Here is a 13,413-nt window from a genome sequence, read left to right as displayed (position 1 = left end):
CATCACCGAGCTGGCACACGGACATTGACAGAGTTGCCAAAGACAGAAGGCAACGATAAAGAAAGAACAACATGGAGAGCTGCCTGGTAGAAGAGAAAAGGTTAGAGAAAAAAACTCTACCAAAGTAAAACAGGCAAGAAAAAATAGTTTTAATGTGCAGATTGCTCACCTCGTAGTGATAATCCATGCAAGTTAACTCTCTCCAGCAGCGATCTCCTCGAATTTTAATCAACCCCTGGAAAAAAACAAAAAAAGAACAACAAAAAATAAGTGTCAGAAATGTTTTATTTTATCTATATTTCAGGTGTTAACTTAAGATGCCAAAATCTCTGGTTAAACTATAGGGACAGCATTGTCCAGTACCAGCAGGGAAGCACAGGGGCTAAGCACTGCCCTGGAAATCCATCACAGATCTGTACCCGGGCCCAGCTGTTGTCCCTTACAAAACACAGCTCAGGAGAGGGCTCTGAGCAACAGACTGCTGCCTGCTTACTGAAAATGTGACAGAAACCTTGTGGAAAATGACACGTTGCTTACAAACTGCTGGAAGGTGCTGGGATAAGGGATGCCTGCAGAGCAGGAGGGAAGGTGCGCAGCTCGTCAGGGACACAGAAATCTTCCTTATCTGAACCCAACCCAAAGAGCTGATCCTGCACAGACCCCTTTGGAGAGCAGAAGGGGCTCAGGACCTGGCTAATTAATGAAATGGGCTCTACGGCTGTGAGATGAGCAGCAGAGCTGATGGAGAACCATGAGAGCTGACCTCAAGCCTGGGGAACATGCAGGAGAGTAAGGACCAAGATCTCAAATATTCCTGTTTTTTAGCATTTCCAGTAAGTTGTCAGCTTAGTCATGAAACCTTTAGGACAGAGATGAGCCTCCAGCACCCACATCTGCAGCTCTTTGCTTGTTGCACAGGGCCTCCAAGCTGGATAGCACTGAACCACAGGACCTGGAACAAGCCCCAAATCCTGATGGTGGCCACAGGAGGGGCAGCTCTGCTAGGGCTCCATGCCCTCACCCACACGTGAACCATTGCAGAGGAGCTATGAACACCACACTGCTCCCAGCATTGGCTCCCAGCACTGCTGGGTACGACGTGGGGAGACACAGAGCATCGAGAAGCCACCAAAAAAGGTCTGAAAAACAGACTCTGGCACTGGGGCATTTCTCTATAACAGATGGAGAAGTTGCCTGCAAACCCAAACACAGCTGCATTCACGATTTTAAAGTCCAGGCCCTGTTCTCTCCCTCACTCCCTGTAGTAGAGGCAAGGCTGACACAGGCTGGGCTGAGATCGCACGCAGCCTCAGCAGCGCTGAAGCCCTGAGCTGGATGCAGAGATGCAATCAAAGTAATTAGAGAAACAAAAGAGGAGAAGGGGAAGGAAGCTGACAGATCTAAACACAGATGAATGCACTAATGACAGGTCTGCTCTACCTTAGGTTAGAGGTTGGCAGTGAAATAAGCAGGTATCAGAGGTTGTGTGCATTGATATTTCAGGGCAACAAGAGAGTGAAATTTCCAAACCAGTGGGCCCATTCCAGGGCTGGCAGTAATATTGGGATTAAATTTCTTTGCCTCAGTGATGAAGACTAAAAAGGAATCAGTCGTCCACAGCAGGAAGGACACCTGGCCAGAGATGAGTCTGTTAGCAGGAAGCCTTGCAATCAAGCCGTGCCAGCCTGAAGGTATGCAGGTTCAGCCTGACGGCTTTGATGTATGGCTAAAGGTCTCTGATTAGGATCACAATATCCCAAATTGAGGAAGGCTTCGCTAGTCAAAAGGCTGAACCAGCTCTATCATCTGCATACAATTAGGGGATATTTGCCTACCTCTGACATTGCCCCTAATTACAGCGTTCCTGCCTTCTTTAGCAGAAAGTGGAGTTTCTGTATGGACCTGATGCTTGTTACACTGGGAGCATCCGGAAGGTGTTTTTTTTTTGTTTTGTTTTGTTTTAAATTGCAGTAAGGTTTTCAAGATCAAACCATCAATCTTTCAGTGCTAACAATCTGACAGCTCAGAGAAATAGGTCAATGGCACTATGGTCCAGCCTGGCCTAGCTGGATCCATCCACATTGCTTAAAACTATTCACCTGCAGCATCGAACAGTTTGTCAGACCTGTGACTCAAGAAAATCCCACATTTCAGGGACCTAAAGACCCCATACAACTGCCCCAAGCTCATAAGTAAATATCCACAAATGCCCCCAAAACCCGTGTCCAGCGAGACAACCTGATGGAAGGGTCAAGTAGCTGGCTTAGAAGCAACCAGGATGTGCTTTTGCACACCTCAAATCATTTACGAAAGTATAGACGGGTTCAGAAGGATTTCAGCAGCCTCAGAGAGGAGAGGCTCGGGGTAACCTCCGAACATCTCCTCCCTGGGAAGTCCCCGCACCACTTGGCCAGCAGGATCTGCTGCCAGAAGATGCTTTGTGCTTCGTCTTCCTGCCCACACCTCCACCCATGGCTGCTTTAGAGACCATATAGGACGTTAGCCGGACCTCGAGTTAAACCCAGCACAGACCTTCTTAAACAAACGAGATCCACAAAATCGGTTCCAAGCTTATTTGACACAAACTAGCAGGAAATTGGTGCCTTTCTTGGGCTGAGCCTTACAGCAGATGCTGTTTAGGCATGTATGCCTTTGTGAATGGCGGTGACCCCAAGAGCCTTCGGTAGGGCCACTTACTGCTTTAAATTACATCCCTTACAGGCACGTCGCTAAGTTTGAGCAGATTTTGACCATCTGCTGTCCTATTTTTTTCTTCTTCATTTTTCCCCACTTCTGAAAACGAAGTATTTCTCATGTCTGTGTTCACGACGGAGGACAGTAAGCAGAAGCTATTAAACACTGTCCAAGTCCATGAATCCAGACGACGGACATCATCCTGCTGATTCTGACCAGGAGGCACGTGGGGTGTCCCAGCTGGTGGGATGGGAGCAGCCCCACCTCTGGGGCTGTTCATGCACAGCACGGCCCCAGAAATGCCAGGCAGAGGGCACCATCCTGGCAGCACTCAGCATCAACCCACCGCAGCAAGAGAAACACAGCCTCGGGGGGTAAATGCTGCAGGTGTGAGCAAAGCAAGGTAACCAGCGAGAAAGGATAAGGAGATGGAGTTAGGAGTGAGAGGAAGGGGCAGCCCCCTCCAGCACCAACACCAAAAAACCCAAGCAGAACCAGTTTAAAAGGGGCAGATAAGAGCAGGATGACTACAAAGTGATGTATAAGAAGTCTTATGGGATGGGAATACCGGGCAGGTGCTGTCAGAGCCTGGCCTGGGATGGCAGGGACAAGATGTGCTCCCTGTCAACAGCGGCAGCTTCAGCTCCCCCCGAACCGTCCATGGCTCGCTCTGCCCTTGGAACCTTTTCTAAAATTACAGGATACGTTGATAGCATCTCACAGGATGTGCTGCAGCCGACAGCCCTGTCAGTGGCAGAAAGGACGCAAAGAAAGGCTCTGTGCAAGAATGCTGGAAGATTAAAAAAGGACAACTGTTTGATGACCTTCCCTTCTGCCTTGCCCAAGCAGTTACCAAGCCCTACTATTTAGCAGAGATGATTAAAACAAGTATATGATAGAAAAACTCTATAATAAAAAATCAAAATCTCTCTTGCAGTGAGTCATGAAGGGAATTAATCACATTTTGTTTACTATAAATCTTTCAAACAGGAAAGTCACTTAAAGCTCTGAATATCAAATCTGTTTTTCAGCACAGAAAACTCCCACTCCCATAATTAACGGCTGTTTCAAGTCTTCTTTCCACTGCCACTGTTTTAAGGTCCCACTTCCACACCACCCCAGCACCCAAGGTCTCGTTTTTAAAGGAAGCTGGACCAAGCAACTAGAGCACATAGAGCAAAAAGTCCAGGTGCAGCTTCAGCCCTCCTGAGGATCATGAAAGGAGACCAAAAGTGGGTCCATAGGTATGGATGCACAAGAATGAGCTCTAACATACCCTCCTTCATGCTCAGATTAAATCTGATTTTACACACCCTCCCCTAATTGCTTGGCTTCTGCTGACATTTTTGAAGTTGGCTCATATTCTCTTGAAGATACAAACTTAGTCTAAGAAATACTATCTTGCGGAAAGCCCAGCAATCATGCATCCTCGTAAACAATTTTAGGTTTAGTTTCAAGTCATGCGAAGATGAGACACGTGCAGCTTCCCCTGCAGGAGTTTCGCACAGCTTCTGAGCCCCTCGCTGCCTACAGGCAGATGGAGTGACATGCAAAAAAAAAAAAAGGAAATGACTCTTTTAAAACAGGGAGCGTGATGCTTTTTATCTTGAAATTCAAGTATCAATTAAGTGCGTAAATCAAAATACAGGGGACTGGTTAACAGACACACTTGGTGGTAGGAAGCTCGTGCTCTGCATCCTCTTTGGCAGAAGGGATGTTGGAGCAGGGAGCACTTGAGCCTACAGAGTGGACAGCACAAGGTCACCAAAAGGACCCAAAGAGCCCCAACTGGCCGATCCTCGGGTGGAAACATCCCTTGGTCCAAGCCTCTTCCGAATCACACAAAGAGTTCAGAGTACAAACTGAGTAATCCTTTACGAGCAGCAACTGCCAAATGATTATATAAACATGCAACACTAAGTGAGGCAATGTCTACAGGGAGTGGGGCTGATTGTTGATTTTGATTTTTTTTTCTCTTTTTTTTCTCCCAGTACGCTAACTGGTGTGGCACTGACACACGGTCATTGCCACACGGAGCCTGTCAGAGGCCTGTCAGAGCCTGCGGCCTTCCTCCCCCCAGTGGTCTTCCTCCACCCTGAGGCCTTCCTCCACTCGGCACAGCACCGGCCCTGTTGGAGGAGGCCGCTCCGAGCAGGGGCCGAGGGAAACCTCACTGGGCTTTCTGTAGCTGGGGCAGGCTATGTGCAAGCTGTTTACAGGGAATTTCAGATGAACACATGAATTTCAGATGCTGAGGGCTGAAAGTGCCTGAACGCAGATGTGTTTATGCCCTGTGTACTAACAGGCAGATTAACTTCTCCAACCTCGACGAGCGGCATCCAGAGAAGCATCAGGAGAAAAGTGGATTAGGAGGAGGCCTGGGGTCCAAGCGAGCGCTGGAGCCGGAGGACGAAGGGGGAGGAAATGGGGATCCTCACATCTGCTGGCGTTTCACAGGCGCTGGATTTCTTTCAGTCTGCTAACAATTCCCAATCCATTTTCAAGATTTCTCCGCGTATATTGAACTGGCCTAGACTCCACAGCTGCAGCAGATTATGCTGCCATAACACAGATCAAAGCACGGGGAAAAATCCCCATCCCCTGCTCTCAGACAAGCAGAGGCTCGTGCATCTCTGACGTACCCGAACTGTCCTCTCTTAGGATGTGGAGAGAACGTGCGAGGGGCCAGACGGAAAAGGAGCCCGAGGGCACGTGCATGGGACAGCCACATTTGAGTGCATCGGAACTGGAAGACCCTGATCTCATTTGGACATAGGCTGAGAACATCTCGTGAGGAGTGTTCTGGGGGCAAGCATTAAGCAGGGTTCGAGAGGCGAGCAATATAGACAAATTAAACGGCAAACAAGGAACGGAAAGAAATCGTTTGGCAGCACTTGGGAGAGCAGGGCTCGCAGCCCTGAAATCCCATTCCCAAACACTTCCCAGCGCATTGCAGGCAGGCCTCAGACCTCAAGCCACCTCCTGGTAGCTTCACTTGAGCGAAAGAAAATGAGAGGCAGAAAGTGGCCCATCTCCAGGCTCTGATGCAGCCAAGCATTTGGTTTGAGGCATATGATTGAGACTGAGCTCCAAGGATCAGCCAGATTTAGGTGGACAGATGTAGGAACAAGCCTGATGTATCACTGCATTAAGGCTGTGCTGGAAGCAAAGACCAACTATTAGAAAGAACAGGACATAGATGTTTTCACAAAGAACACCTCCAGTGCTCCTGGGGGCATTTTTTGAGGGTTGGATCTGCCTAACACCCTCAAAGTTCAAGAACATGGAGATATTTAGATAGTTCAGCAGCCTCGAATCCTTGGTTGCATATAGCCTGCTAACTTAAAAGTATTCTCTAACTGCATTTCTTTAAATAAAGAGAAGAAACCCTGACAATGCGCCAGCTCCTCCAGGCCTGTCCTCAAAATCACGGCGCCAGATAAGGCTGACTGTACCGGCCTCTGGCTAAATCTCCCTTTCTCTCAGAGGTACACTCACAACCCCAGGAAAGAACAAACACCAACAGAAATGAGGGCTCTATTTGCACGCTGGGGGTGGCTGAGAGGCCTTTCAAAGCCCTGCATATCAGAAGGGAAAGGTATTCAGCAATACAAATTAAATATAAGCTAAAGGGAAGGAAACAGGTGGCTAAGTGAACTAGCAATTGCCCTTTCACCTCCGTGGCCTTGCTTTGAATCCAGCTCTAAGCAGAATTATTAAATTCATACTGATCGGATGGGGGCTACAAAGAACCCAAGGTCTGATCCTTTCAGCTGGGCCGGAGGCAGCCGGAGCGCTCACCAGCTCTGTCGAGTAATGGGAACGCCTGGCCTGGGGAAGGGGAAAGCTGAGATCTTTGTCATATTAATTTACAGCTGGCTGCGTCTCCGAGCCATTCTGCACCCTCAGAAATCTCCTCGCGCTGCTGTCCGCATGAGAACCATAAAACGGTAACCCTGGATTGAATTAGCATCCCGAATGAAATACGCGCTCAATACCTGCTCCCCTGCTAAGCTCGCTCCCTCCGGGGCACGGCCGGGGACGCAGCACCTGCCTCAGCCTCCCGGCGGCAACCTCCGGGGCGCTCAGCCTCCCGCAATTAAGGGGCATTACATCCACCAGCATTTCTCACAGCGGAAGGAAAATTACATTTAGGGATCTTTTTTTTTTTATTATTTATTTTAATGGCATTCAATAAAATGCCTGTTTTCAATCACCGGAGCTGCTCTCAGCCCCTGTGCACCCTCCATGCACCAGCCCTGCTCTGCTCTGCACTCATGATCCCAGTCTCTTGAAAATGGCAATTCCCAATTTCAGCTGAAGGCTCCCTGGATGCACAGCAGGTGATGTCTGTGATGTAGTTGATGACACCTGGCCCTGTGCTTTTGTTTTATTTATCAGCTATAGGTAAGATATTGCCTACATGGGCCAGGTCCCTATTTTGGCTCAAGCACCACCAATAGATTCAATAGCTACCTAGAATTTTAAAGGGAAGACAACCACGTGGTCACTTGAGCAGATCCAGAAGCGAACCAGAGAAAAAAATGGCTTGCCCAGCAAATTCCCAGCAAAACCCACACTGACAAAATTCATCCTTCCTCTTGCCTGCCTGCTGCAGGACTCAGGCCAACCAGCAAGGCACCTAACAAGGCCAGTTCATAAAAGCTTGCACGCCTCCTGTAAACTAGCTAGTTATGACTAATAAATTCTCTTTCAAATCCAGTAGGTTTGTTGAATACATGTGCAAAGTTTGCCAACTGGCGGCCAAGGGATTTTGGGGGTGGAAACCCAAATCAACCCTTCACTCCCAATGAATCAATTCCAGCCTCGCTTGATTGAGTAACCTCGCATGCCTCTTCTCTTTCCCCATCACCGAAAGAGTATCCAACGAGAGGGATTCCAGGGGAAATTAAGCCATAGAGAGGAAGTTTACCAACAGCTTTTGATTTGTACATTTCGAGTTTGATTAAATCATGGCAAAGTGCCCAAACCTGCGGACACGGCAGAGCGGCACACAAAACTTAACACGGGATTGTGGCGCAGAACGGAGGAGGGCTGGGAGCCGTGCAACCACCGCTGCCTTTCCGAGGACGCCTGTGCTCGGTGTTACTGCACCGAAAGCTGAATTTGCACAGTGATGTGCTGGTGACCGTCTTCTGAACTCACAGAGAGGATAAATGAACAAGGAGGATCGGGACTCGCTGTAGTGGATTTTCTCTTCTAAGATGCTGCTCGGGTCTCACAGCCCCCTGAAGGTGGTCACCAGCAATGAGCAGCGACCAGTGCAGCAGCACAGGGACCTCTCCACACGGTGCAGCCAAGCAAGGAGCCCCATGGGGATGTGGCCCCTTCTCTCCCCAGCCCTGCCATGATGTCTGCAATCCCGGCCAGCATCACCCATCTGTCCCCGACCCCCTCCCCGCCGTGCGATGCCCAGGACCACGTGGCAGCACCAGAGCATCCGCTGGCGCGCCATCGCCGGAAACCATTCCGGTTATCACCCTTTGTACGAGGAGGAAAACATCTCCCAAAGAAGATAAACCGTTTCCTTATTTACTCGGTGCCAGAAAACATGATTCATAGACCCGAGGCTGATCCATCATCTGTCACTCCGGAGCGAAGCGATGAGCGTGCAGGCGTGGAAACTTGTTTTGCACGCCTCTGAATCACGCCGTGCTCCTGCTCCGACTCCAGCGACAGGGAGAGAAGCGGCTGCACTCTGACACATGAGCTCCTTCCTCCCCATATCGCGCCGTGCGCTCTGCCCAACCGTACCCCTTTCAGGCTGCTGTACTTTGGTGATTCAAAATGAAAAAAAAAAAAAAGCCTAAATAATTAAAATGTCATTCAAGCTCTAAGCCGATATGAGTCACTGCTACAAAAAATATCTTAAAAATTCTTTCAGGAGTGGGGGATAATTATATTCCTCCCTATCTATTGATTTTTCTCTACAATGCAGATGTCAGATTTTCCACGGTTTTTTTCTTTTCCTTTTTTTTTTTTTTTTCCTCCCCAGAGTGAGTGTCAAGGAGGAACAAAGCGCTCTTTGAGACTTTTTCAGCCCAAAATTAATTCTGAAAAAAAATGGTACAGACAGGCCAATAGCACGGCAAGCGAGAAAAAGCCTGGTGACTCAAGCTATGTCTGCAAATCCTCTATTGATAACCGCGCTGGAGAGAAGGGTGGGGTACAGGGCACCAGAGTTATAAATTTAGAGTCAATCTAAAGACCTTCTTTCTACATCTTCACAATAAGAAAGATGGCTGAAAAAGAAAAAAAAAAAAAAAAAAAATCAACAAAGGGCAACCCTAAATTCTGGGATTTAATTTTTCTCATGATATTAAATACTCGGAGAAAATCCAAATCAGTGCCTTGCACCTCATAATACACAGCTCCCTGCCAACCTACACTCCCCACAGTAATTGTGATTTCAACATTTCGGAAAGCCAAACAAATACAAATGCATTTTGAAGACAAACCAGCCGCAATTTAGACCTCAGATTCATGCAAAAGGAAGTGACATTCTGAAGTTAACATTGATTAAAAACAACAACAACAACAAAAAAAAAAAACAGTTAAGGAGACTCATTCTTTTTCCAGACACGATAGAAAAGCTGCTTTCTAACATGGATCTGCACGCCCCTGTAGGTCTGCATGTTCGTAACTCACGCAGAGACGGGAAAGCACCAGAAAGCCCCACGGGAGCCAGTCCCTCTTGGAGGGACCCAAACGAGGGGCAGACCCACGGAGGAACGAGGGTGGCTGCACCCACAGGCCCCAGCCTGCCATGCTGTCCCCAAGCCTGGTGGCAGCCCTGAAGGCGCACGTTCCCAAAGCAATCGGTGGTTTTTCTATGGTGTTGCTCTTAGGGCGGCTCTGTTTCATGCTTGATCCAGGTAATTTTTTTTTTTTTTTTTTTTTTAATTCAATGCATTTTCTGCACCTCGAGGCTGTACTTTTAAATATGCCTATAACTTACAAGCCCATGCCCTCAGGTGCAGTGTCCCCAAGCCACGCTAGCAGCAATCAGGGTCAGAAGCACCCAGCCCTCAGCACGAAGCCTCCCTCAAGCTCTGCAGCACCAGCACAGGACGGAGGAGCCGTTTTGCTCGGGCTGCAGCACGGTGTTGGAGTCTTTTCTTGTAGAAGTACCAGGCTGGGAGGATGCGACAGGTACTAGTCGGCTTCTTGGAAACTTTTCTACAACTCTAACAGCAGTAAACCGAAGGCTTTAAAAAGAGCTTCTACCTCTCGTTATACAAACCTCTCATTAAATTCACAGCCGGTAATTCAAATCTCTAATTTCTTCCTTGCAAAGTGAAATAACGGGCTAGAAACACCTCTTCCTTAGCCAGAGAATGACAAGCTTTCGCTCATCAGGTGGCACTGCTGCTTGAGCAGCTTTGTTCTGTAACTTGAACATCAATTCAGAGCCTTGGCCAGCCCCATCAAGGTTCAGGCCTAAGATGCTGGGACTTAAGATGCTGGGACTTGCCTGGTTCCTTGGTGCTGGCCCAACACCAGCGCAGGGTTCCACATTTCCTCCTGGGTCGGCGGCACGGAGCAGCTCAACGCCTTGCCTCTGCATGCATGTCGACAGAAAGAAACAGCTTCATATATATATATTTATATATATAAAGCATCTATCACCATATTGATAAACGCTCTTTGGAAGCACTCTGATGGCAGGGGTAAGAACAGGTAAGAACAGCTTCTTTCGGAGCTACTCAAAGAGCAGCAGCTCCAGGTGACAATTCAATTCCTGCACACCATCACGGCAGGATGTGGATGGAGGGAACATGACCAAATAAACAGCCAACAAGGCAAAGAGAAGGATGCTCTCATCTGGTGGGTTTGCCGTGCTGGGAGCAAGGTGACGTGGTGCAAAAACTCAACCAGAGGCACCAGGAAAGGCGAGAGCAAAGCATCCCGACTGCAGGGCTCGGGGGACCGAAAAGCACCTTCCTGAAAGAGAAGTCACTGGTGTTGATTTTTGTTTTGTCTTATTTGTTGTTGCTTTTTCCCCCTGCTACCAGAAAGACCCTTTGAGAAACTACCATGGCTGCATCAGCGTTTGATTGACTTTGAAGACGAGCTGTAAGGAGTGGGTGAAAGGGATTTTGAAAAGTACTTGGCATTAACGGCTCCATGCCTTTTAAAGCCACTGAAGGAACAACAAGTCTTCCTGCCAAGGGCTATTACTAGACAAATGGAGAGAGATCAGAGGCACAAAGGAGGTTGCTAAGGAGTCAAGTGTGGGATCCCTGCAGAGAGGAGGAGGCTGCAGCTGGGACGGCAAAGGTCAGAACATTGCAGACATCATTTTCCAAAAATTCCCATGAAGCCCCAGCGCCCGAGTCAGGAGTCTGGCCCTTCCTATGAATAATGAGAAAGCCATAAAAGAAAGCTCCCTTTCTTCCCTCCTACCCACGCTAATGTAATAAAACAAATTAGAATAATTATTCTCAATTTCAGAGCCATAATGCCCAGGATCAGGGCACGCTTGTCACTGAGATGACAACTACATCCGTTTGATTTTTTTTTTTCTTTTTTATTATTTACAAAGATATCCTAAATTCCAACTTTTATTTCATTACATCTAATGCAATTTTACTACAGGCATCCAGATTCTGTTTGCTTCAAAGTCTTCATTATTTTTGCCAGAAAGTTCATCTCCCTTATTAGCTAATCACATCCCCACCCTTTCCAGTAACCTTTAAAATGCCACCCACGTTATGACACTTAGCAGAATCCAAGCAAAAAAAAAAAAAAAAGAAGAGTTCAACATAAGCCACTTAGTTTCTAAAATAATTCGCTGCAGCGGGTTAAAAGAAACATTTATTCTAATTGCAAAAAAAAAAAAAAGTAATAAAAAATAAAGAATTAATACCTAATGATATCCACAAAATCTGGAAATAATTGATCCCTTCTCTGTGAAAACACATCTCAGTGTGAGAGACGGCAACATTTAGCAGGAAACAATGATGAGAATTGAGCGGAAGAATTTATTGCTAATTATTATAAATCTTTTTGCACTATTTCTCCCCCAAGACGGCTACCTTAAATGATCTTTTTCTTCCCTTCTGTAAGGCACAAGGGAAAACATATCTTTTGTGTACACTTGAAGAACCAGAGGATTTAAATTATTTTGTAAGCCTCTGCCTGCCAAAAAGCTCTCAGGGACTGCTCTGTTCTGCAACCCGTGGCAGCAACTCCTCCTTGGGAGGCTTTGAGCAGCCCGGGGAGGCAACGCTCTGACTCAGGGCGACAGTCTGCAGTTTTGGTCAGAAAGCAAAATTTGAAAAAATAATATAAAATAAATAAAACCTTTGCTTAAAATTAACGTCGGGTGTTTGAATACTATGAATTACGCCTGGCAGGGACTTCCACATCCAGGCAGCCCTGGTGGTGTAAGAGGGCGAGCGCTGCTGTGGCATCAGTGGCAGGGCAGTGGGAGGCCGAGGTTTTGGGGCCAGGTCTGCACAACCACCCGCGTCCTGCAGCAGTCGTGGGGCTGGGGACCCAGATTTGGGTTCCTTTCGGGTCGTTTTGGTGCACGCTGATCAGACTCTGGAGGGGGCGGCTCTGGGGGAAGGATGTGTGAAAAGAGAGCGGGCGGCAGCGAAGAAGGGAAGGGGCATGAATTAATTCCCTAAATTAAGAATTTCCTATACGCCGACATATCCGGTGTAATGGGGCATGGTGGCAACAATTCCATATGGAGGGCTCCCAAATACAAGGCCAGTGGGGGAATAGAAACCCTGCCTTCCCTGCCTCACCTCATCCTCAGCCATCTCCCGGCGATGCCGCAGTGGCACTTTTGGCCATCCAGGAGGTTGGTGAGCGGGGAGCATCCTGGAGGGGTTTTAAGGGCATTAAGACAAGGCCATGGGCCACAGAAACCACGGAGATGAAGGGATGGGAGCAGAAGCCAGGGTTTGGCAGGCAGGTCACAAACCCGAGGCTTTGCCTTCAGCTGCCCACGTGTGCTGCCCGGGGCCGGGGGCTGAGCGGCACCAACCCATCTGCACTCAGACCCCGCCGCGCCCTCCCAGCTCCAACACCTGGCGCACCAGTGATGGATTGGCAGCTTTAAATCTGAATTTCCTTGCTTTGGGCACTTTTAAATTAAAGTGGTAATGTGCTTTAAATCCTGTTTCCCTGCTTTTCCACTACACTCTTCAATCCCTTCCTCCAGAAACTAATCAAGATGTCTCAGACTCACTTATACTCTCTGCTCCAGCCACCTTCCCTGGTAACTTATTCCATATGTCTGTGATCCTTCGCAAGACACAGCTCCACCTTAATTCCCTATTTGCTTCCAGTTTCCCAACGTGCAGTTCCACCCCTGGCTCTTGAATCCCCACCACATCCCCAGTGCTGACAATTATTTGTACAGGACGTCACATCACCGCGCTCTGCAAACGGCACCTAATTAGTCCTTTGACTCTGCTAACGTAAGCATCTCAGCAGTGCTGCGTGCTCATCACCGTCAGGGCACTGCAGACTGATCCTGATGCAAAACAAAACGCTTTTTAGAAACCTCAGGGAAAGGCCTGGCTCTCCGTTAGCAGTCCAACACGGCTGGGCTGCACGTGCATGAGCTCACACAACACGTGCCCAAAAGCCTCGCTGCTCACGGAGCGCCCACGTCCTGCCTGATGTCAGCAGGGGGAAAGGTCCCGGGGAAGAGGCACAGCAGAAGCCGGTGCCACGCAT

The 13,413-nt window shown here is 48.3% G+C and overlaps 1 protein-coding gene across 1 annotated transcript in view; it reads right to left on the bottom strand.

Annotated features, from left to right (window-relative positions):
• The window catches only part of LOC309884089 (lipase maturation factor 1-like), a 154,890-nt gene that overhangs the window by 113,565 nt on the left and 27,912 nt on the right, over positions 1 to 13,413 (bottom strand). Inside the window, exon 3 of the mRNA XM_082772777.1 lies at positions 170 to 235. Coding sequence (XP_082628903.1) covers positions 170 to 235 — 66 coding nt within the window. The remainder of the gene's footprint in view (positions 1 to 169; positions 236 to 13,413) is intronic.

Source organism: Aythya marila (genome assembly GCF_965140915.1).
Source record: "Aythya marila genome assembly, chromosome: 15".
NCBI classification, from domain to species: Eukaryota; Metazoa; Chordata; class Aves; order Anseriformes; family Anatidae; genus Aythya; species Aythya marila.
This window is presented reverse-complemented; position numbering and strand designations above follow the sequence as displayed.